The 23,258-nt window shown below is 42.0% G+C and overlaps 1 protein-coding gene and 1 long non-coding RNA gene across 5 annotated transcripts; one reads left to right on the forward strand and one right to left on the reverse strand.

Moving 5' to 3' along the window:
* Positions 1-505: 505 nt before the first annotated feature.
* Positions 506-10,681, reverse strand: CNOT8 (CCR4-NOT transcription complex subunit 8). 4 transcript variants are annotated; one of them, XM_083423844.1, is made up of 8 exons: positions 10,501-10,680; positions 7,948-8,144; positions 6,874-7,055; positions 5,518-5,711; positions 4,202-4,363; positions 3,344-3,488; positions 1,808-1,918; positions 506-1,631 (listed from the first exon to the last, which is right to left on the reverse strand). In XM_083423844.1, exons 3-8 carry the CDS (start codon positions 6,988-6,990, stop codon positions 1,482-1,484), a joined length of 879 nt encoding a protein of 292 aa, XP_083279970.1. In that variant the 5' UTR covers positions 6,991-7,055; positions 7,948-8,144; positions 10,501-10,680; the 3' UTR covers positions 506-1,481. The 4 variants fall into 4 exon arrangements, with proteins under 4 accessions (XP_083279970.1, XP_083279971.1, XP_083279972.1 ...); XM_083423845.1 differs by lacking the exon at positions 10,501-10,680 and adding an exon at positions 10,277-10,420; XM_083423846.1 differs by lacking the exon at positions 7,948-8,144 and having other exon boundaries at positions 10,501-10,681.
* Positions 7,030-7,624, forward strand: LOC310669842. Its single transcript, XR_014507416.1, has 2 exons — positions 7,030-7,169; positions 7,417-7,624. It is a non-coding gene; the product is annotated as an uncharacterized lncRNA (long non-coding RNA).
* Positions 10,682-23,258: the final 12,577 nt, after the last annotated feature.

Here is a 23,258-nt window from a genome sequence, read left to right on the forward strand (position 1 = left end):
GGCAAGATATTCTTGACCTCCCCTCAGTATACCATTTTCTGTAAGTACAGTGGTACCTTGGTTCTCAAACTCACTCCGTTATGGAAGTCTCTTCGACTTCCAAAACATTCACAAACCAAGGCGCGGCTGATTGGCCCCGGAAACAATGTCGACAGTCGAAATGGAGGTTTGGCTTCCAAAAAAATGTTTGCACACTGGAACACTTTTTTGTTGAAACACGTTTGTGGCATTCAGGTACCACTGTACATTACATTTGCCACAAGTCTTAGGAGGTCTAAGGAGACAGAAGCCACTAGCTGAGGGTGGGGTGGAAAACAGCAGCCTTTTAAGACCCCCAAAGATCCCAAAAACTCACTTGATATCACTCATTGGCTAAAACTACTGAAGGGGGGGTAGCTTATCTCACAGAAATCAGTTGGCAGATTAAGGCATGCTGCCAGCTTTTGATCTAGGAGACCTTTTTAAAACACAATTTCAAAAGAAGTGTGGAAAAAGTCAAAAAGTCTCATGCCTTAAGAAAATTCTTTATTTTACAAAATTAAGAACCAATCATATATACATGAGCATTTAACTGCAACCAGTGAATACTTTTACATAATGGGGAGTTATTAAGCTTGTTAAAAATACCACACTATCAGGATTTTCTCTCTCCCTCAAACAGATTTTGGTTTTCAAGATTGTACGAAAATTGCTATTAAATGCACTTTTAGTCTGTAACCATTTAACAATTTTGGGTTGCTCTTTAAAGTACTATAAAAGGGACATCTAAAAGCTAAACTAGCCTTCATTGGTAGGTGCGTGTGATTTTATCCATTTACTCAACAACTTGGTAGAAGGGTAACTTGGAATTAATTTTCGGTCCACATTGTTATTGTAGTCTCAATCATGCAGGCAGTTTTGATTCTATGGTAGTTAAGATGAAGCATACTGCTATATGACACATGGCCCGGCAATCTAAAAGGAGAAGCTAGCTATAATACAAGCCAGCACAAACCTTACGGCTGCTACTAAGATGTAAGCATCTCATGCATTATTATGTCTCCACCACCAGGGCTGAATGGATCACTTTCACAGAATTACTTACACAAAAGATAAAAGCTAGCAGAGGGCTCAGGAACACATCACCCTCACAGAGAGCAAAAAAAGGTTTAAAATAAGCTTTCAAAAGCTAAATCTGCAAGTGCATGAGAGAACTGCAGCACTGCTGAAAGTTCTGAAATGACCTGCGCCTTGCAAATTCAGCAAGTTTTAAAAGAAAACAGAGGTATATACACTGTAGTTTGTATCTGTTTTTACTTATGAGCATGACACTCTACCAGCCATTATGAAACTGCTGATTAAAATCAGCCAAGATTCATAGCAAAGATGCCTTTTGCCCTCTGTAAAAACGCTAGTTCTTCTGCCATGTGTTTGAGATTTAACACTTTAAAGGAGGAAGCTTGCCCTCATGGACCCATGTTCTGTTGAACAGCATTCTGTTGTCACTGCTGCAAATTGTTGATAATAGCCAGAATACTCATTTTCTCTTGAGCTGCTTCTACATCTTCACTCTGTTTCTGAGCCACTCCCGTACCAAGGCCATAGAGTCTCCCACAGTACTTTGCATCATCAATTGTGTCCTCAAAGAACAACTGCAAAACAGAAAAAAATACACGTCACAAGTTGTTTCATATGACTAACCAACTGCAGAAACCATGGAAAGGGAAACTGTCTAGTCAAAGGAAAGCTGGAGATACCAAGGTGGTTAGAATTTGCTGGCAAGCTACTGCACACTCTCACTATTTGGTAGGAGACAAGACACGCCTACCTCTTTCATTCTGAAGAATGCCATCCCAGTGAGTAGCGAGTCTGATCCAGCTTGGTGCTGCCGTCCAATCCGCTGTAAATCCAGCTGGTCAGCAACTTCCTGAAGGCCTCCCTGCAAGAGAGAAGAAATCAGACCTAATCCACCTCACTTCTTGTCTTCTCTGCCTATGACAATTAGAGAGCTCACAGCATTTTACAAGAATTTCAAATCGAAGGCCAAGGGTTAGGCTTGTATTTATTAATAAGGTTAACCTTGGACAAGAATTTATACCGTATTTTTCGCTCTATAAGACGCACCAGACCACAAGACACACCTAGTTTTTGGAGGAGGAAAACAAGGAAAAAAATATTCTGACTCTCAGAAGCCAGAGCAGCAAGAGGGTTCACTGCACAGTGAAAGCAGCTATCCCTCTTGCTGTTCTGGCTTCTGGGATAGCTGCACAGCCTGCATTTGCTCCATAAGACGCACACACATTTCCCCTTACCTTTTAGGAGGGGAAAAGTGAGTCTTATAGAGCAAAAAATACAGTAGTTACTATACCAGCAAGCTTTAGAAACTACAATACAAACACAGAGCTATCAAACAAGTTCAATTTTGCTATCGGCATATCTTAGTACACGCCTCAGGATTGGCATTTGGACATTTGCCTCCAAACTCAATTTGATCAACCCATGAGTCATAAATTTAAGTGAACAGTAATAAAAGTGCAGTTCACAAAATGTAAAACAAAACAAAAAAATTCTAGGTCGCCAGAGACCAGTCGCAAACGTCTTTCAGAGTACCACATCAGATCACAGGAAGACTCCCTATAACACTGGTGTGAAAACAGATTGGTGAATGAGGCATATGTGCATGATTACTCACACAGAGCAAGGATCGAGTGCACACTTCTGCCATTTGTATTGAATGACACCATGGTACAGTAGGTTGCCACTCACACAATGGTTGTTTATTGCAAGGAGCATGTGACACTGGTCATTAAATAGTAGGCCAGTAGCAGGGAACCATTTTTCTGTGGGCCATATTAACAGTGGCTGAGGCTGAGTCAGTGTCAGCTCTTTTTCTCCATCATTGTTTTCCACACCCTATACCCATCTCTAAGAAAGCATAAAGGCAGCTTGGTTTTATCTGCTTTCAGCTGTCCCCAACCCCCAGTCCCTCTTTCTGTCCCTTCTTCAGCTCTATTCAAACCTCCATTGCAGTTACCAGCCCACACTCCCTCTCAATGCAAGGAAGATTCCCACACACACCCCTCATCTTGGCAAAGCTCATCTGCTCTGCTATCAGGGAGATTTGGTAGTCTGGTTAATAGGAAGGAAGTGATGGAACACTGTGAAGATGCTGGTCATGTACCCAGCCCAGCAGTAAGAGGGAGTTGTAATTCAAACCAATTCTACTATTGTTATACTATTTATTATTTTAAAAGTCATAAACCTACCAAATAATCCATATTTCAGCTCACTTTGTTTACATCTATACAAAGCAGCAACCAATGTATCTCAAATTTTGCAATTACAGTAAAATCAAGTACTGTACCTTTAGGTTTTTGCAGCTCTTCATGAGGTACTTAACGTCATATATAGATGGAAAGAAAAGGTTCAAGATATGAAAGAACTCATGTTCTTCTTCTGGAAGCCTTGAATCTGTCAGGAGTTTTACCATATAACCGAAGTCATAGCCACTGAGGAAGGAATTACGCAAAGACAGATCAACCAGTGGTTTAAATGCATTATTTTCAAACCTGGCTGGTACTACTAAAATGCTGTTACCAGGAGATATCCTAGAAGCAGTTACTAGAAGGTACCTTGAAGCCAAGGTTATCATTATTATCAACATTAATTAACAGTACATGCTCAACTACTGCAGATTTCTGGCAGGGAAAGAACATTTCCCAAATAGGGTCTTTTTGGAATTCATAGTGAATCATGTACTTAAATTTAATCAACCAGCAAGCACTTGTGTGCTGGTAATCCTGAAAACTAAAAACAAGACAATGCTTCACAGAATTGTAGGATTGGAAGGACTCTGAGGGTCATCTAGTCAACCCCCTACAGTGCAGGCTTTGTTCTGCAGGGGGGAGAACTAATAAGCTTATATTTATTTGCAAAGGGCACAGAACAGTGATGCAGAATCCTACACTGTGGAGTCTTACTTTAGCACAAAGAATTTCATCACCTTTCCCATCTCTCATAATTACCTCACTCAATAACCCGTTCAAAGTTAAGGGGACTTAAGCAGAAGGGGAGGGCGGAAAGCACTTGCTCCCAGCTTCTCTGTCAAAGGCCCCCAACGTAAGTTTTAAGGGATATGCAAAACTCTAGAATCAAGCATAAATTTTTCACAACATAAGATAAAAGCGGCTAAATGTTAGGAGTGAAATGCTATTTGACAAACCTGTGAAATGAAAGCCACTTGACATTGTCACAGAGCACCACACCAGAGGTCATAAGTAGTTCAGCAAAATGCAAGGTATCAATCCCTTCCTCTTCATGCTTCTGAAACTGCAATCCAGAGCTTGCAAGAAGGTCTATTGAATCTTGAGAATACATATCTTCCCTAGTGAGAAGGACAAATAAATGTTATATATCAGGTCTTCACTGTGCCTAAATGAATCAATGGAACTTTTATAATATTTATTTATAACCCTCCTTTTCTCCCAAAGATAAAAACATGAACCACTAAAAACACAGGGGGAAAACAATCATCTAAAAGCAATTAAATATTGATAGAATTAAAACTATATACATATATAAAATCAGGGTAAAACATGGAAATAATTACAACAGAAACAGCACGACAGTAGCCCTTTCATTAAAAGAAGTCAATTCCCAAAAGCGTCTTGGAGCAAGAAAGTCTTAAACCCACCCCAACCCTGCTTCAGAAGGACAGCAAGAAGGGAGCCAGTCTTGTTTCTCTAGGGAAGGTGTTCCCAAGTCTGGGAGGAGCCACCAAGAAGGCCCTCTCCCATGGCTCCACACAGAATGCCTGTGAAGGTGATGGGCCTCCCCCTAAGATATCAAAACCCAGGCAGGCTTATATGAGGAACAGCTGCTATCCCTGTGCAAAGTGAGAGCACACTTCCAGACTCTCCAGCATAAACTCCTCACTGTGGAATGAGAGAGGAAAGTCCACAAAGAAATAGGAGATTGGGAGTGTGTAAGTACAAAGCCCCCAGAACATTTGAGTAAATGCAGGGCCACTATGTCTACATTTACCATAAAAAATGCCAGCTTCTTGCCATATACTTGGGGTAAAAAAAAATGGAAGACATTTTTGTTTTGACAATATTTTCCAGCTGAATAAAAAAGTATCTCCTTTAGGTTTAAAAATAATAAACATTTGCCTTGAATTGTTTTTTGTGCTGCTTGTATGGCATATTTGCAAACTACCATGAGAAGCATGTAAAAGGCAATTCGTATATTAAAAAGTTATAATGATACTTAAAAGAAATACTTTTTCCTGATTAGGGTGAAGGGCCTGCTAAAGACTTAAAGCCCGAACAATTTGGCAATAATCCTAGGTTTAAAAGTGATTTTTAATAACATTTTGACAAAAAAACCATCATTCTGTGCTGGCACATTGATTTGAAACATAACCCCTTCATATTGAGATGGGATTTTTTCCTAGCTGGCAAGCAGCTCTTCCTCCTATGTGGGAACAACCTTTCAGAGAAAAACTGATTCACACATTCCCCAACTTTGAAGACTTACGTAAGATTGAACTTGAAGTTAAACTGCCATGTGTTGATCCCAGCAGGGTATTCGCCTTTCTCATTTGTGAAGGTCAGGCCTAGCTGGATGATTTTCAGCAGATCAACATTGCATCGGAGCAACTGATACTGATAGTCTATAGAGCTGCGAAATTCACCTATTGGTCGAACAACCACCCCAGGAAACTCTGTGTCCTAGAAAAACAAAGAGAAGTCCAACCCAAACCTTGTAAGTTCTATTCACAGATATAACACACACCAATGCAATAAACACCACAGAATTCTGCAGTTGCCGGCTTCCTGGCATCAGCGTCACGAAAAGTTAATTAAGCATGCATAAAATAATGCCTATAGCCAACTGCAGTTTCTCTTTTTGTGGCCCTTTTCCTTCTTTGGTGAAACATCTGGGCCCCCCCCCAGCCATTCTAAAATGGGAGATAAAGTAAGAGAATGCCTGCAGCACTACAACTGCATAGCCACTCTTCCCCCTGGATACAGAGACATATGGTGATTCAGATGCCCTTGGCAGCTGTTTTTCCAGCCTGTTGCAGGCACTATCTGTGCGCTATCTGCAAAGTGAATCCTTCATGTGCCATTGGCCCTGAATTCAACGGAAGGAGTAGAGATACAAGGCGACTGGGAGGGACAAGGGAATGAAGGACAACAGGAATGCAACAACAACAAAAAAAGGTTCTCTTCGCCTACAATTTAAACTGTAGTGGTCTAATTAGCTTAATAAAAGTTAAAAAGCAAACCTCAGACTGATTAGAGTCCTGCTCCCCCAACTCTAAGCCATGTTCCGGAACATGTGAACTGTTCCTGACTGAAATACAATTTTTCAGCTTCACATAGGATTTGCATAAGCTAAAGACAAAGGGACATGGCTCTTTCGCACATGAACACTACATATTTTCAGATTCTGGAACAGAAGAACCCGTTATCTTAGGTTGTGGTCACTCAGTGAACTAGAGACTATTTAATCTACATAAACCCTACAATCTTTTAATAACTAGGCTATGGTGCACGCTAAAGGCATCTTCACATACCATGTCTTTTATCAATCTAGGCTGTCATATGAGTTGGCTGGGAAGGAGCTTCTCTTAGGTTTAACCTCATTGCAAAAGGAACTTTGTACTTGCTTATAGCTTCATCCCCTACAGCCCAAACCAATGAAGCTAGGCATTTGCTCATCTGATATCTCAATCTGCATTAAGGACACTGAAAATCCTTCTAAATTTCATCAGGTGTTATATCACATCTACCAATTAGCTGAACACACTAATTTAAGCTATAATAACTCATTTGTCTACATATAAATCCTATATTTAGAAAGCTGAATACTGGAAGACATATTTACCATTGCGATGTAGCTGTAACTAAGAACTATTTCCCGAATTTTTCTCATTTCCTCTTCTAGATTATTTGCCCATACTTCGCAGATCACCTGACTGTTTTCTGCAAGTGCCGCTGGCATCCTGAGGGATTTGCACCACAATCACAAGAGCAGGGGGGAGCGCCAAAATGTCAAGATAAACCACCCTAAATATGTAGGAAAAATGGCAAGTGCTTATTCCAGCAAGATATTCATTTCAGAGAAAAACAGGGAGAAAAACATCAGGGACAGGGAGTCCAATCCTATACATGGTTACAGTGGTGCCTCGCAAGACGAAATTAATCCGTTCCGCGAGTCTCTTCGTCTTGCGAAGCACGGCTATTAGCGGCTATTAACGGCTTAGCAGCTTTAAGAAAAAGGAAACAAACTCGCAAGACATTTCGTCTTGCGAAGCAAGCCCATAGGGAAATTCGTCTTGCGGAATGACTCAAAAAACGGAAAACTCTTTCGTCTAGCGAGTTTTTCGTCTTGCGAGGCATTCTTCTTGTGGGGCACCACTGTACTTAGAAATAAGTCACAGATGGCAGAGTTCCACTCAAGACTTCCCCTTGCTCTCCCTGCATACTCTCAAAATCAGCTCTAGGGGCTCCCCCCAACCCCCAGATCAGATTCTGAGGGGAAACAATAGCAAAGCTGTAGCCACTGTCTGGTAAGCAAGTGGTTTATTACAGTATCTTCCTTAAGGGTATAAACACTAAAACTATTGCATTTTCTACATTTGTGTTTTGCTGTTTCAAAACAGGCGTTTGTGTAATTCTTATACTGACTGGAAGACAGATCCGCTTTCTCCAGCAACACCCCAGAGACTATGCGTAAGGCTTGTGCCCTGGATCCTTGTAGACTGCAGCAACTAGAGACAGAAACAGGACATATTCCTTCAAGGCTCCATATATTGGCCACAGGATGTTCTTTTTGAGCAGGCATTGTACACAATTCTACCACTGCATACACATTCTCCAATGCATCTTGGATATTACAATTTAAATAGATCCATTCCACACAATGCAGGAATTGGGCCTTAAATGTTGTGGCACTTACCCTTTGGAATTTCCTCCTCTTGAATATTAGACAAGTCTTCAGTAGCCTTTTCAGTGACTACCGAAGACCTTCTTTCAACAGCCTTTTTAAGTTGAGATCTTTTCCAGTCTGATTTTGTGCATATCAGAACTGTTGTTAAAATATTTTTGAAGATATTTTTGCTGTTTTGCCTCTTGTTGTTTGCTGCCCAGGTTCCTCTGGAATGAAGGATAGGATATAAAATTAGTAAATAAGTATGCATCTTGACCAGAGAATGTACAAAAAGACTGGTGTTTTTAAAAAAAGAAGTTCAAAATGCACAAGATATGCATTGCTGCTTCTGCCTCCTGAAAAAGTCCATTGAAAATCACTCTTCTTTCTTCCCATGCAAAGGCAAAAGGCAAATAACTTGGGAGAGGAATATTTAAGCTGGGTTCACAGAACAGGGTTATTCAATGTGGCCAAGTTTGTGGGTGGCACCAATTTCTTTTACAATAGTGAACACCAAAACGGATCACAAAGCAATTCAAAATAATCTTTCTGAATGGAGTGAAACAGCAGTATAAGAATTGGCCTCCACAGTCACTTATGGACTCACTATTATGACCATATTCATGGAAGACAACCTTACTCAGCTACAAGTGATCACCAAAGAAGGAGGCGCAAATGAAGTTGTTAAGAGTAGTATGATGATCTTTGGTGCAAAAAAAATATCAATTTCATATATATACCAATGGGGGCTGAACTGGTGGTAACTAACCAGGGAAAAAATATTTCCATTTAGAAAAAGAAAGATGAAACATAATACAGGTTTATAAAAACTAAACACGGTATAGAGAAACCAGAAATAAAAACACATTTTCCCCTCTGGAATTCACTACAAGATTGGTGACGATATTTACTTCCAGTCTCAAGGTCTAGTAGTAACTTGGCTTCCTCTCTTATCATGCTATATTTCACACTATTTGTCTATCCTTTTGACTATGAAAACTTTAGGCTTCTCAGAATTGCTTGTTGTGAAACAAGGATTTTGTTTTAAGCCTGCTGCTCTGAGTGTCCCTAAACACAACCAAGTGAACATTCTTTTCACTATTTTATATGAATCTGCCAGCATCTTTTTCTAAACCCAAGTAACCTTCAGTAAAATTATCTGCCCTAAAAACCATGCCATTATTCTGAACATTCTTCTTGCATTTCCTTATTTATATTTGCTTTTCAGAGTAGCAGTAACAGTACTAAAAATGCATAAAAATCAACAGGGTCATTTTTCCCTCACAAGTTTGAGAAAAATAATCTTTCCCTTCCTACAGATGCTTCAAACTGTGCTGTTTCCAAAATATTCTCTCTATTAAACCAAGTTATATCTTAGATATTAAGAACTATCATTATGTATAATAATTTTTAACCCAACAGTCTTTAAAGAAAACCTCATGTAACAATCTCAAAATTCTTAAACTATGTCCACTAGTTCCAAGTATATTATTATATTTGTTAATTACTCTTCACCGCAACACTCCAGAGTGTTACATCTAAAATAGGCAATACAATACTGTACAGTACATCATTTTAATCACTGTTCCACCTCACCCAAACAGCAGGTAATACTGTTTACTGATCAATCTACTTCACATTCTGCTTTCAGTGAGTTATACAAATCCAAAAAAGCAGGATTTCCAAATTATGCTCTGAATCATCCCTCAAACCCCTTTAACAAGGCAATCCACCCAGACATTTCTTTGCCAGAATTAGCTTCCTATGCTCCACCCCAGAAGTTAAGAAATATCTGTATTTTCTTGCAGCCTTCGCTCTCCCTCTTTGGTTCTCTCATTGCCCTGGAAGCTTCCACCCCTCCAAGCATCACCCGCATCCAACACCCTCCTCCATTCGTTCACCTGTACTTTTCGGCTACTGTCTCAACTCCCCCGAGCGGGAATACAGACTGGAGTAAAAAAAATACCAATTTTCTGCTTAAATGCGAGGCCTCCTTCGATCTCCGTAACAGGGAAGGAAGCCGGGGTTAGAAATGTAAGGAAACAAGGACGAAGAAACAAATCGGCTTAATAAAGAGCACAATATTCTTACACGCAAGAGAGTCTTTTGTCGCGACGAAATCTAGACCGACCTGGACTATGCGACTTCGCAGCAGAAGCCTCTCTCGTCCCTGATCCCTTCCAACAGAGAAGGAATATTCTCTCTCACGGAAGAAGCATTTGCAGGACAACTTGCGTGCGTGTGTGTTTCTTCGCCCGCCCCCTGCGATGCAAGAAAAACCTCTCCGCGCGGAACTTTAGGCCCCCGCTTCTACTTGCCTTGCGCGGAAGGAGGAGGAGGAAACGACGGCGCCACAAACCTCTGAGGTGCTGGAGCCCCTGCTCTGCCTTCCCCACCTTGTGAACTACGCAAGGGAGAACCGAGGGTTTTAAAAAAACACCACCCACAACCAGGAAATCCGGTCAGCAAACAAAGGAGCTTTCCCGCCCGAGACCCTCCAGAGGCTCCTCCCCCTCCCCGCCCTCTCGGCCCCCAACCTCCCCCCGCCTGGTCTGAGGCCTAAATGCGAGCCCAACGCCTCACCAGAAGCGCGGGGAAACCGAGCGCCGGGCCGTTGCTCCTTTCCGCCGCCTTGGTCTTCCTCAGCTGGGGTCCCTTCTAGGCTACCGATTTTCCATCGCTCGATGGTTTGCTGAGCTGGGCGTCTTTTTCTATCGCTCTGTTTTTCTCCCTACACGCATGCGCTCTAAGCGAGCCTTTCTGAGGCAGCAAGCATCCGGCTTTCCGTAAGAGACGCCGGAAAGAGAGCGCCCTTTTGCACGTGAACACTGCCTGCAGCGGCTCCTCCTCCCCGCTGTGTTCCAACTGCGCCTGCGCCTGGGAGGCGTTGGGTAAACCCAATGAGCAACGCGTGTCCTGTCGAAAGGGATGGCTGAGTTTTTTGTTTTATGCGTTATGGAGCAGGATTCAACGGCGGCAGAGGCCGCCCAGAAAGGAGGAGAGGCAGCTATGAAAGGGATCGAGCTGTTTTTTTTTTTTATTCTGGCAAGCTCTGCTTCAGCAATTGAGGCAGCAATCCGAAAAGCAGCCTCCTTGAACCTCGTGGGATTCATTCCCATAATAAGCCTCCTTGAACCTCGTGGGATTCATGCCCATAAGATTTATTCCCGAGTGAGAATGCATGCTAATACGCCATGACAGTGATGTTAAGCACACTTGAGACCTGGTTCTGGACTTTGAAGTAAATCCATTTCAGGTCACTGGGAGTCATTCCCAAGTAATTGCATTACAGTCTTTAACCACAAGGCATTTTGAAACCATAAGGACTTTGCTTCCAAGTGTTGTAAATAAAAATATGCCCTTTTCCCTTATGCGGTATCCAAGAGCCCATATAGAGTCCTTACATAGGTTCCCTATTGGTAGGAGAATAACAGAGGCCAACCAGAGAATATTGAGAAGCAAAGCAACTAGTAAGCTTGATCTTTATTGATCTGTTGCAACAGGGTGCTCCCCTCACTGGAGGGAAGGAAGGGGACCCACAAAAATGCTGTGCAAGGGCTTATAAAGACTTTTGAAATTCCCATCCTGTAGACCAAGACCACCCCCAGAAACATGATACATACATCACAGAAGGGGTGTAACCTAAGACCACCCCTCAGATACATCACAGAAAAGGTGGCCTTAAAACAGAAATTTTAATATTGTTTTTCTCTTATCCTTGTTTGTTTTCCTGTCTGGCAGGTTACTTGATTGGATTGCCTGAGGAGCCTGGCCATTCTTTTGTAGTGATAAATAGTGATAAATACTTAGTTCCTGGGCCGTCACAGGCTCACACCCTATTCAAACACATCAACATACCCCTAAGACAGGATTTGTGAAGGAAAAGACAATGGGGAGGTTTTTCCACTTTGACCATGCAGAGAACCATTTGCTAAGTTTAGGAATAAAAAATTGCTTCAGGTCAGTCTTTAAGGGATCATTCCTGCTAAATCAAGGCATATACACTTTTCTTGTTATCTGGGCTTTCATGGATCCTGAAGCTTTTCCTTGGTAAAATTAAAATTTGGTAGAGATGAGTAAGCACACAATTTGGTTGTCCAATTGAGATGAAAAAATGAGAGCAATTATGGGGAAAAACCTTAAGATTCTATGTGTGCAATCTGGGGGGGAAACTATATGAAAATGATATACAGATGTTAGCATAATAATAATAAATATGTTGGAGATGTAAACAAAGTGAAGGAACCTTATTCGACGTATGGTGGTCATGTCCTCAAATAAATAAATAAAATTTGGGACATGATCTACACCCATTTCCATTTGGCATTCTAATCAAAACATCCCAAATAATAATAAAGAGTGTTGCTTCAAAACTACCTGATAAAATATGGTTCCAAGACTAATACTTGGTTGTGGTCAGATAAATTTCACAACTTTACGGGAAAACCGAGATTAATAAATAAATACAGAACAATTGCTACTTAAAGACAGTACTGAATCTGCAAGGGATACAGAGAAGTCATAGAAGGGATTCAAAATAGTTTTCTGGAACATTAAGAAAGTGACTGCAAAGAAAGAAAGAAATAGTAAAAAAGTAATTTCTTTCTGGGAACTTCGTGTATAGAAAAAACAAATCGCTATTTGTGTCCTTTGAATAATAAATAAAAAAATGGGTAGAGAAGGTTGGCACTGTTCATGGTATTAGATATATGGTAATGTTCATAACTGCACATACATAGATCAACACAGGAAGACCAACCTGGAACCATTTTGATTCCTAAACTGACCAAATCCTTTCACTGCAAGGTTAAACTGGAAAAGCCTCCCCATTGTCTCTTTTCCTCACAAATCTTGTCTCCAGGATATGTCTGTTTGAATAAGGTGTGACCTGGCCCAGGAAATAAGTATTTTAGCACTACAAAAGAATGGCCAGGCACCCCAGGCAATCCAATCAAGTAACTTGCCAGACAGGAGATAAACTGTGACAGGAGAAAAACAACATTTAAATTTCTGATGTAGGTGGGATGTATCGGAGGGCTGGTCTTAGGTTACACCCCTTCTGTGATGTATGCATAATGTTTCTGGGGGTGGTCCTGATCTAGAGAATGGGAATTTCAAAAGTCTTTATAAGCCCTTGCACAGCAATTTTGGGAGTCCTCTTCCTCTCCTGCGTGTGAGGGGAGTACCCTGTTGCAACAGATCAATAAAGATCAAGCTTACTAGCTGCTTTGCTTCTCAATATTCTCTGTTATTTTCTCCTACCAATAGAGAACCTATGTAAGGACTCTTGGATACCCCATAAGGGAAAAGGGCATATTTTTATTTACAACAGCACACTGCAGAGTGCCAGGTGGGACAAGCAAATATGATCATCAGTTGACTTAATCTAAATATAGCCTGATCAGTTACACACAGAAATTTTGTCCCCCCTTTGTGGGGGTAACACACACTATCAGACACATTTCAGCATTCCTACATAATAACACATAATACACAACAAACTAATTAAATATCAGTTGCATATCATGAGACAATTGTGATCTTTTATGTATGTATCTTCTGAATCCTGGCGCACAGTGTTAAGGTTCAAAAGTGAGAAAATGTCCTTGCAATTCAACTCCTCCCCCACTCCCCCGCCAGTCTATATCCTTTGAAAGAGGTAGCTGTGGGCACTTTGAAAACTCTAGTGTCTGTTGTTGTTGCAGGTAATAGTCTTGTGGTGGCGAAGCTTTTCATCATAGGTCTCTCTAGTAACTCATCTGTAGAAGTGACATCCTGTAAGGGGGCAGGGTTTTTAGGGACTTAAAAGACAGAGTTAGAAAAGGAAGGGGCAAAAGCCCCCCCCCCCTTTTAGCTGCAAATAATCAAATCTTAGCATGTTAAGCATTTTATTCATTTCAATATTATTATCACATTTCCATATAATTACTGTTATTATCTGCTAAGTTTGTTTGCTTTCCTTCACTTAGTTTTTTTTTATATTATTAAAAAATAAATTACTCCACATGTACAGAAAGAGAACTGTAAAAAATACAAGAAAGGTTAAAAAATAAAAGAGAGCAAAAAAATAGATTACCAGTCAGATGAAAACGGACTTGACAAAGACATCAGATTCAGAAAAGAATTATTATTAAATAATACAATGATATTATCAAAACCACACAGATTACTACTGGACTGAAAAAATGGGAAAACAATGGAAAAAGGCTTAAAATGACTTTCAATATGTGATGGACATGTCCCAAAAGTAAAACACACACACACACAGACACACAATGATCTATGAGGAACCAAATAATAAATGCTAAGACACACAATTTTTAAGAAACCTGAAGTAACCTGAAGTAATCTGTTTTGGCATTCTAACATCCCAAATGAAAATAAAAGAGTGTTTCTTGATGTGACAACATCGGCTAGAATGTTAATAGCAAAATACTGAGAAATGAGTTAATACCAAGAAAAAATGAATGGCAAAGAAAGTGACTGTTTGGCTGTAAGGGAAAGACGAAAAGAAATACAAATGCAATTACTTTTTTATAGAGTATTTAAATCACTGTTTGCATCCCCTCATTATCATTTGTGCTGTGGGAGAAAAGAAAGGACACTTTGTTAGAGGTCCCCATATCCTGTTAAAAGGAAATGCTGTTCCTAAAATGCATTGACATATACACAAACAAAACCTGTTATAAAATTTTAAATCCCATTGGGGAGGTGAACTACTCAAGAGAGGAACTCACAGTGGGAGTGGTTTGATATTTACCTGTGAAAAGAATTTGGCATGTTAGATTTGAAAACTTGGCAACCTCTTGACTTTTGATGGTTCAGTACTTAACACTTTTGTCTTAAGTAGCCCCTGGAGCAAAGGACACATTAAGGGTGATTTCCCTCAATGGTTCCAAGTTTACATAAGGAAATTTTGATAAGTTTCTCCCTGCAGCACACACTCTCCAAACCTCCTCTCTCCCCCCTCCCAGCAAACCTTTTATACCATTGAAAGTGTTGCATCTTTTGGCTAAATTACCATTTGAATAAAGGAAATGAAGGGTAAGGAGTAGATTTAAAAAATAGGGTTAGATTTAAAACAAAACAAACTCAGCAATTCAAGTATTCACCAAAGCTAGCAATAGAAGTTGGTCAAATTAAATTTCTGTTAACTCAGTTCTAAGGGATCATTTATTTCCAGACCCTGGGATCGATGGAGGACTGGCTATTCCTCCTGGCAAACTGCCTGGTACACGCTGGATCACCAGTCCTTCCTCGCTCCCAGAATCCGGGTAACCAAAAGTCCCTTCGTGCGTGGTCGCCATCTGTTGTAAATATTCAAACACATCAACATACCGTATTTTTTGCTCCATAGGACGCACCTGACCAAAAGACGCACCAAGTTTTTATAGCAGGAAAATAAGAAGAAGAAAAAATCTGACTCAAATGTTGTACTAAACTATTTAAAAGAGTAAAGTGGGTGGCTCCTGTCCACTTTGCTGCTTTAAAGCGAGCCACAATATATAATGAAGAGAATGGGAAAAGGACAGACATTCCATTATAATGTAGCTGTTTTCATTATCAATGGGAAGTCAGTATTGGCAGCAGTCACAAAAATTAAAATTTGAGCATTTTACTGTTATTAATCAAGAATATTAATAGTCAGGGAGAGAAACCAGGGCTGTGCAAATGAGAAGTGCTTGGAGTATGGAGGAACAGCAAAGAGATCAAATGATTGTGCTCCAGTTCCTAAATCTCTGAAGTTTTCTCAAAACAGGCATGGTTGTTTTGAAAGGAAGATTCAAAATGGAGTGACTGAGCAAAGAACAGAGGAGGAAAAGAGGGCAGATAAATAGCTTCCATTCAATAACAAGAGAACACAATGTTTTTTGGTTTGGTATAGGTGGACTGTACTTGTAAGAATTGCATTGTGGCTCCCCACCCCCAAAGAGCACCCCAGGAGCGCAGGGCAAAGGCGCACAGCCTTCCCTCTGCTTGCAAACCTTGTTGGGGCTTCAGGGGAAAGCAGAAGCTGCCGGCAGAGCCGCATGGCTCCTCCCCCCCCCCCCCCCAAAGAGCAGCCCAGGAGCGCACAGCCTTCCCGCTGCTTGCAAACGTTGCCGGGGCTTCAGGGGAAAGCGGAGGCTGCTGGCAGAGCACCGCGGCTCCTCCCCCCACCACCAAAGAGCACCCCAGCAGCGCAGGGCAACAGCGATTTGGCTCCAGGGACCACACATTCGCTCCATAAGATGCACAGACATTTTCCCTTCCTTTTTAGGAGGAAAAAAGTGCGTCCAATGATGCGAAAAATACGGTACCCCTAAGACAGGATTTGTGAAGGAAAAGACAATGGGGAGGTTTTTCCACTTTGACCATGCAGAGAAACATTTGCACAGTTTAGGAATAAAAAATGGCTTCAGGTCAGTCTTCCTGTGCTTGATCTATGTACGTGCAGTTATAAACATTACCATATATCTAGACCTCAAAATTCCTATCACACAAGGTAAAGTGGGATCATTCTTCGAAATAGAGCCTGCAAGTTGAAAGTTTCCATCACTACGATTTGTTGTTGTGACCCCATGGACCAGAGCACGCCAGGTTTTCTGCTGTAGATCGCCTCTTCTATGATGTATATATGATATATTGGGGGGTGGTCTTGAGCTACAGGGTGGGCAATCTCAAAAGTCTATATAATGGCTTGCACACCATTGTTCTGGGTTCCTCCTCCCTCCTGCATGGGGCAGTGAGCACCCTGTTGCAACAGTTTATTAAAGATCATGCTTTGCTGCTTTACTTCTCAATATTCTCTGGTTGGCCTCTGTTATTTTATCCTACCTATAGAGAACCTGCATAAGGGCTCTGTATGGGCTCTTGGGTACCCCATAACGAAAAAGGAGCAGCTTTTTCTTAGAATCTCTTTATTTAGCGCTCTACGTGAGGCTACCTTTGAAGGTGACCCAGAAACTACAACTAATCCAGAACGCGGCAGCTAGACTGGTGACTGGGAGCGGCTGCCGAGACCACATAACACCGGTCTTAAAAGACCTACATTGGCTCCCAGTACGTTTCCGAGCACAATTCAAAGTATTGGTGCTGACCTTTAAAGCCCTAAACGGCCTCGGCCCAGTATACCCCCATCATTCTGCCCGTACACTGAGCGCCAGCGCTGAGGGCCTTCTGGCGGTTCCCTCATTGCAAGAAGCAAAGCTACAGGGAACCAGGCAGAGGGCCTTCTCGGTAGTGGCGCCCACCCTGTGGAACGCCCTCCCATCAGATGTCAAAGCGATCAACAATTACCTGACATTCAGAAGACATCTTAAGGCAGCCCTGTTCAGGGAAGTTTTTAATGTGTGATTTTAGTGTATTTTTGGTTTTTGTGGAAGCCACCCAGAGTGGCTGGGGAAACCCAGCCAGATGGGCGGAGTACAATTAATTTATTATTATTATTATTATTATTATTATTATTATTATTATTATTATTATTAGTTTGATCAACTATCTAGTTTGATCAACATGCCCCTGTCTGTGTCCACTCTAGGCAAACAAGGAATGTTGTATTTGACTGCTCCAATGGATTACATCCCACACATATCTCCACCTTTGATACTGCCCTGAGCACTTACTTGATCTGATCTCCTGTCTCTTCCTCTGGTATGGAATTTCTCTGTGTGGTCATTACCTCCTCTTCAACAATGCTCATTTGCCTACCCTTCCCACATTTTGCCTCTTGCTCCTGTTACCTCCATTGACTAGGAGCTTTCTCTGAAGCACCATCCTCTCCCTTCTTGCCTATAGTTTATGACCCATTATTCCCAGTTTTCCTTCACCCTTTATCTCCAAGAAATGGAGTATTTTGCTTACTCCAGTTTTCTGGAGTTTTTCTTCTCCAACTAACTTCTGCCCTCAGCATTCTATTCCAAAACCAAAATAATTGATAATTTCCTTGTTCTGTAGGTGAGTTCAGCACACCCCATGGCTTTCAGTGCCACCTTTATGCTGATACCTCACTTCACTCCTTTCTTCCTTTATCTGTTCTCAGATCTCTAAATGCCCCTCTCATGTAAGTATTTTTCTAAATGATGTTTCATTGCTCCCTTGTGCTCAAAGAAAAAGGTCTTAACCATTCTTTCCACACACAGATAGATGACACTGGTGTATGTTTCAATGGAATTAAACTGGCTTAAATCCAAGGATTATTGACCTATGTACCAGATGAGGGTGTAGATTATCATTTCATATCAACAAACAAACACACACTGACATCCCCTCCATCAGCAAAATTTCAATGTCTTCTTTACATAGAATAGGAGATAGTTGTTCATGTGCTATTCTCGGTCAGTGAAAAAGTGAAGCATATGGGAAAGTGTCCATGATCTTAGTTCTAGTGACATCCATATCACATCATCTAATCACTGCAGATAAACTTATTGATGTTAGTTAAGTCAAAGTCTTAGCAAGAGATCATCAAGTTGGACTTAGCATGAGGTGTCCCCGCCCTTGAGAGCAATCAGAACAGAACGTTTTCTGCTGGGTGTGCCTCTGCCCTGATTGGCATCTGCACTATGATCTGCAATAATTGCAGCATACCTTCACTTACGACAATGGGACACAGGTGGCACTGTAGTCTAAACCACTGAGCCTCTTGGGCTTGCTGATCAGAAGGTTGGCAGTTCGAATCCATGCAACAAGCTGAGCTCCCATTGCTCTGTCCCACCTTCTGCCAGCCTAGCAGTTCAAAAGCATGCCAGTACAAGTAGATAAATAGGTAGTGCTGTGGCGGGAAGATAAACGGCATTTCCTGAGCCTGAGAGAACTCCACAACATAATGGTGAGTGTTGGACATCATCTGGAGGGGCTATTCCATAGAGTTCAAGAGCACCCCGAGGGACAAATGGTGGGCTGCTCTGCCATCATGGAACCCATAAAAGCTCCAGAGAACCTGAAAGCTAATTTACACCTCCTTGAGAGAGGCACCATAGAAGCAGTTCCACAGCATCAGTGTTCCTCCAGAGTCTTCTAATGGTTCTCAAGAAAAATAATGATTTCTGCACCATTCTGATCTGCTTTCTTGAACTGTTCCATATAGGTCTGATCCATTTCAGAGACTCTTCAGCATGGAGATTACCTCGTCTCAATAGACTTCATGGAAGTATACCGCCATATGCCCATTTTACAACAGCCTAATCACTTCCTGCACTTTGCCCATGGCCAGGAGAAACTCTCCCATTTGACCTCTCCACAGTACCCCAGGTTTTCACCAAATTCATGATAGCCCACCTATGCACCTGGTTGCCCACCAATGCACCTGATATGTTTACATCTGGACAACCTTATGGTTACCAAACCTTCTCAGTCATGGGAGCACAGAAGGATTGAGGAACAACCATCCACTGCCTAAAGGAACATGGCTCCATCATCAACAGAGGCAAGACCCTACTGATCCCCAACCAATGTCTCCAACATATAGGAGTGGTGATAGACATTCCAGGATGAGACCAATCTATTCAAATGTGCTGAGTGACATTTGACATCCATCTCAGCCATTCATGCAAAGAAGGGGATACTCAGCAACAAGGCCAACTGGCTGAGGCTCCAGCAGAATTAGCAGATAAGTGGACTCTGCACAGGGAGGAGTCCCTCCAGATCTCCCAGAAGTGGGGCCTCCTGTGCATAGCCCTGTTCATTTCAGCAACAAATATGCAAGTGGACAGGTACGTATTCCAAGTTCATTATCAGAGGGCAGAGGACATGGATGCCTTCACTGCCCTAATGGCCACAGGGGTTGTTGTGACCCCTCCACTTCTGCCCAGGTTCCTAAGCAGAGTCCAGGTTCTTCACACACAAGTAGTTCCAAGTTTCTTGGACTTGGGATGGACCTCAGCTCCATCCTACCCTGGCATCTCCCTTTGAGGTTACATCTCCTCTCTCAAAGGTCCATTCTTCATCTGGATCTGGAGTGTCCACAGCTTCATGCATGGAAACTAAACACCAGAGCCTGAAAGAAGGACTGTCTGACAGTCATCACCACTATCCTTGCCTCCCTCTGGGACTCCACCTAGTAGATCTATGAGGCTGTATGCCTCCTCTGCTTTTCCAATAATGCTTCCTAGAGAGTTGATGTCCTGCATTCTTATCTCTTTCCTCATTCCATCTCCTTTCACCCAGTGTCCTCGATTAGCACAGTGAATCTGAATGTATTGTTTGTCAAGCTCTCTGTAAGATAGCAACTCAAAGCCAATAGTGAAACCCACAATGAAAGTTCTACCTCACCAACCCCAAAGAGCAGTGCCCTGCCTGAACAATGCCTTGATGATATGATGAATAATACAAAACAGCACCCACATAGAAACAGCACCCCATTCCATTTTACCACACCCACATTCAGCTGCATCAAGCTTCAGAAGGAGGAACTGTATTTGAATGCTGAAGCTTTTCAAGCTGCGTCCCACATACTTTCCATAATGTCATGAAACCACGCCCACAACACAGAAACCAATAAATTGCACTGCAAAATTCTAACAATCACTGCATTGTTACTATCATCAATATAATTATTTTTATTTCATTTATGTGGTACTCTTCATTTACAACATCACAAAGTAGTAAACAGAATAAAACCATAAAAATGATGTATAAACAGGCACATAGACATCCAAATAAATCAACCCATAATCGCAAACAGCAAGTAAAATACATACTGGACTTCTTTGGTGATCACTCGTAGCCGAGTAAGATTGTCTTCCATAAACACAGTTTTAACAATGAGTCCGTAAGTGACCGTGGAGGCCAGTTCTGGATCCACACGTCCTTCCACAGTGGGGAAATTGGTTTCCAGGTGGGAGTTGTTCACAGTGTGGATTTGCCAAGTGTGCCTTCCTCTTAGCATGTTTCTCCCTTGCATCCTGAGTTTGAGTGTCTTCAAAGCCCATGACACCTTTGGTAAATTGGAGGGGTTGCAGGCAAGTGTTTCCCAATTGTTAGTGTTTATACTACATTTTTTTTTTAGCTTTGCCTTAAGACAGTCTTAGGGACACGGGTGGCGCTGTGGGTTAAAGCCTCAGCGCCTAGGGCTTGCCGATCGAAAGGTCGGCGGTTCGAATCCCCGCGGCGGGGTGCGCTCCCGTTGTTCGGTCCCAGCGCCTGCCAACCTAGCAGTTCGAAAGCACTCTCGGGTGCAAGTAGATAAATAGGGACCGCTTACTAGCGGGAAGGTAAACGGCGTTTCCGTGTGTGGCTCTGGCTCGCCAGAGCAGCGATGTCACGCTGGCCACGTGACCTGGAAGTGTCTCCGGACAGCGCTGGCCCCCGGCCTCTTGAGTGAGATGGGCGCACAACCCTAGAGTCTGTCAAGACTGGCCCGTACGGGCAGGGGTACCTTTACCTTTACCTTTAAGACAGTCTTTAAACCTCTTTTGTTGACCACCAGCATTACGCTTTTCATTTTTAAGTTCGGAATAGAGTAGATGCTTTGGAAGACGATCATCAGGCATCCACACAACATGACCAGTCCAACAAAGTTGATGTTGAAGAATCATTGCTTCAACACTGGTGATCTTTGCTTCTTCCAGTACACTGGTATTTGTTCGCCTGTCTTTCCAAGTGATGTGTAAAAAATTTTGGGGACACCGTTGATGGAATCTTTCGAGGAGTTGGAGATGGTATTTATAAGTGGTCCATGTTTCACAAGCATACAGGAAGGTTGGTAGTACAATAGCTTTGTAAACAAGAATTTTGGTTTCCCTGTGAATGTCCCGGTCCTCAAACACTCTGGACTTCAATATCGGGAGAAAGCTGCAGACATACTAGATTAATCCTACACTAACAGTGTAGGATTAATCCTACATTAATCCTACATTTCCCATCAGTGTGGCTGGTGATGATGGGAGTGTAGTTTAATCCTACATTAATCCTACATTTCCCATTAGTGTGGCTGGTGATGATGGGAGTGTAGTTTAACAGCTTCTGTAGGACTAAAGCAGGAGCAGGCAACCTAAGGCCCGTGGGCCAGATGTGGCCCAATCAGCTTCTAAATCCGTTCCGCAGACAGTACAGGAATAAGCGTGTTTTTACATGAGTAGAATGCGTCCTTTTATTTAAAATGCATCTCTGGGTTATTTTGGGGGCCTCCTTGGTGTTTTTACATGAGTAGAACATGTGCTTTTATTTAAAATGCATCTCTGGGTTATTTGTGGGGCATAGGAATTCGTTTATTTCCCCACCCCCACCCCCCAAAAACATAGTCCGGCCCACCACATAGTCTGAGGGACAGTGGACAGCCCACGGCTGAAAAAGGTTGCTGACCCCTGGACTAAGGTTCCCCATACCTGTGATACAGCCTACTCTGCTCTGAATGCATCAAGAGGTCCCAAACGCCCTATTGAATAGGTGTGTCTTAATGGTGAAAGTACTGGCAAACCTCTCAAGACAGGGAGTTCCATAAATAAGGCAGCACCACTCAGATCACTGTTCATTACGTAATTATCCTATGGCAGTAAAAAGTACCACAAGAAGACTCCCCACAGCACATCTTAGTGGCCAATGGGTAAATATGGGGAACAGAGGGACAAAACTCCATCAGATATTTGGGTCCCAATCCCTTTTTAGGCTTTATAAATCAACTTGGATTTCAAAACAAATAGGCACCCAGTGCAGATGAGGATCAATAGAAGGCATGCAGGAGAGATAGGAAAAGGCTCCTGAATGCAGGAGCCTTAGTGAAATTCATGAGGCTCCCTAAGTAAAGCTGGAGCAATGTTGGTTGTTTGTTTGATGCCATTCCCCCCCCCCCCAATATAAACAGTTCTAAGCTTTGTAGATATATGTTTGCACATAGCTGAAGAGGAGGGACAATTTGGCTGATTTGAATGTGCTAATTTCATCAGGAAAAGAGTCAGTTTTCATCAGACAAAATTCTAAAAAGCATTCTAATTTAGCATGCTTTTTAAAGCTTTGTTTACGAAATACAAATAAAACTGAGTACCCCATGTTAATTCCCCCCCCCCATTATACGATTGGTATTTGACCTGAAATATTTGAGGGGGTTTTTAAACACACACTAAGATTTAAATAGTGTGTGTGTGTGTGTGTGTGTGTGTGAATATATATATATGAATACTTGTAAAAAGGCAAAAGCATGCACTTCCCTTACATTGTTTACTAAACTTAAGAGGGGGGAAGGTACTGAAAACTGCTGACACGCTAATGCATGGATGACATGTTGCTATAACCTCTTACATAAGCAGCCATTCATGTTTGCCAGCACTAATAATGGACGTATCTGTTACTTTATGTGTAATTACTCCATGCATGATGTTTAAGGAAAGAGGCCAATTATCTGCTTGCTTGCAGGCTCGCCCCTC

Source organism: Podarcis tiliguerta (genome assembly GCF_965153285.1).
Source record: "Podarcis tiliguerta genome assembly, chromosome: 2".
Taxonomy (NCBI): domain Eukaryota; kingdom Metazoa; phylum Chordata; class Lepidosauria; order Squamata; family Lacertidae; genus Podarcis; species Podarcis tiliguerta.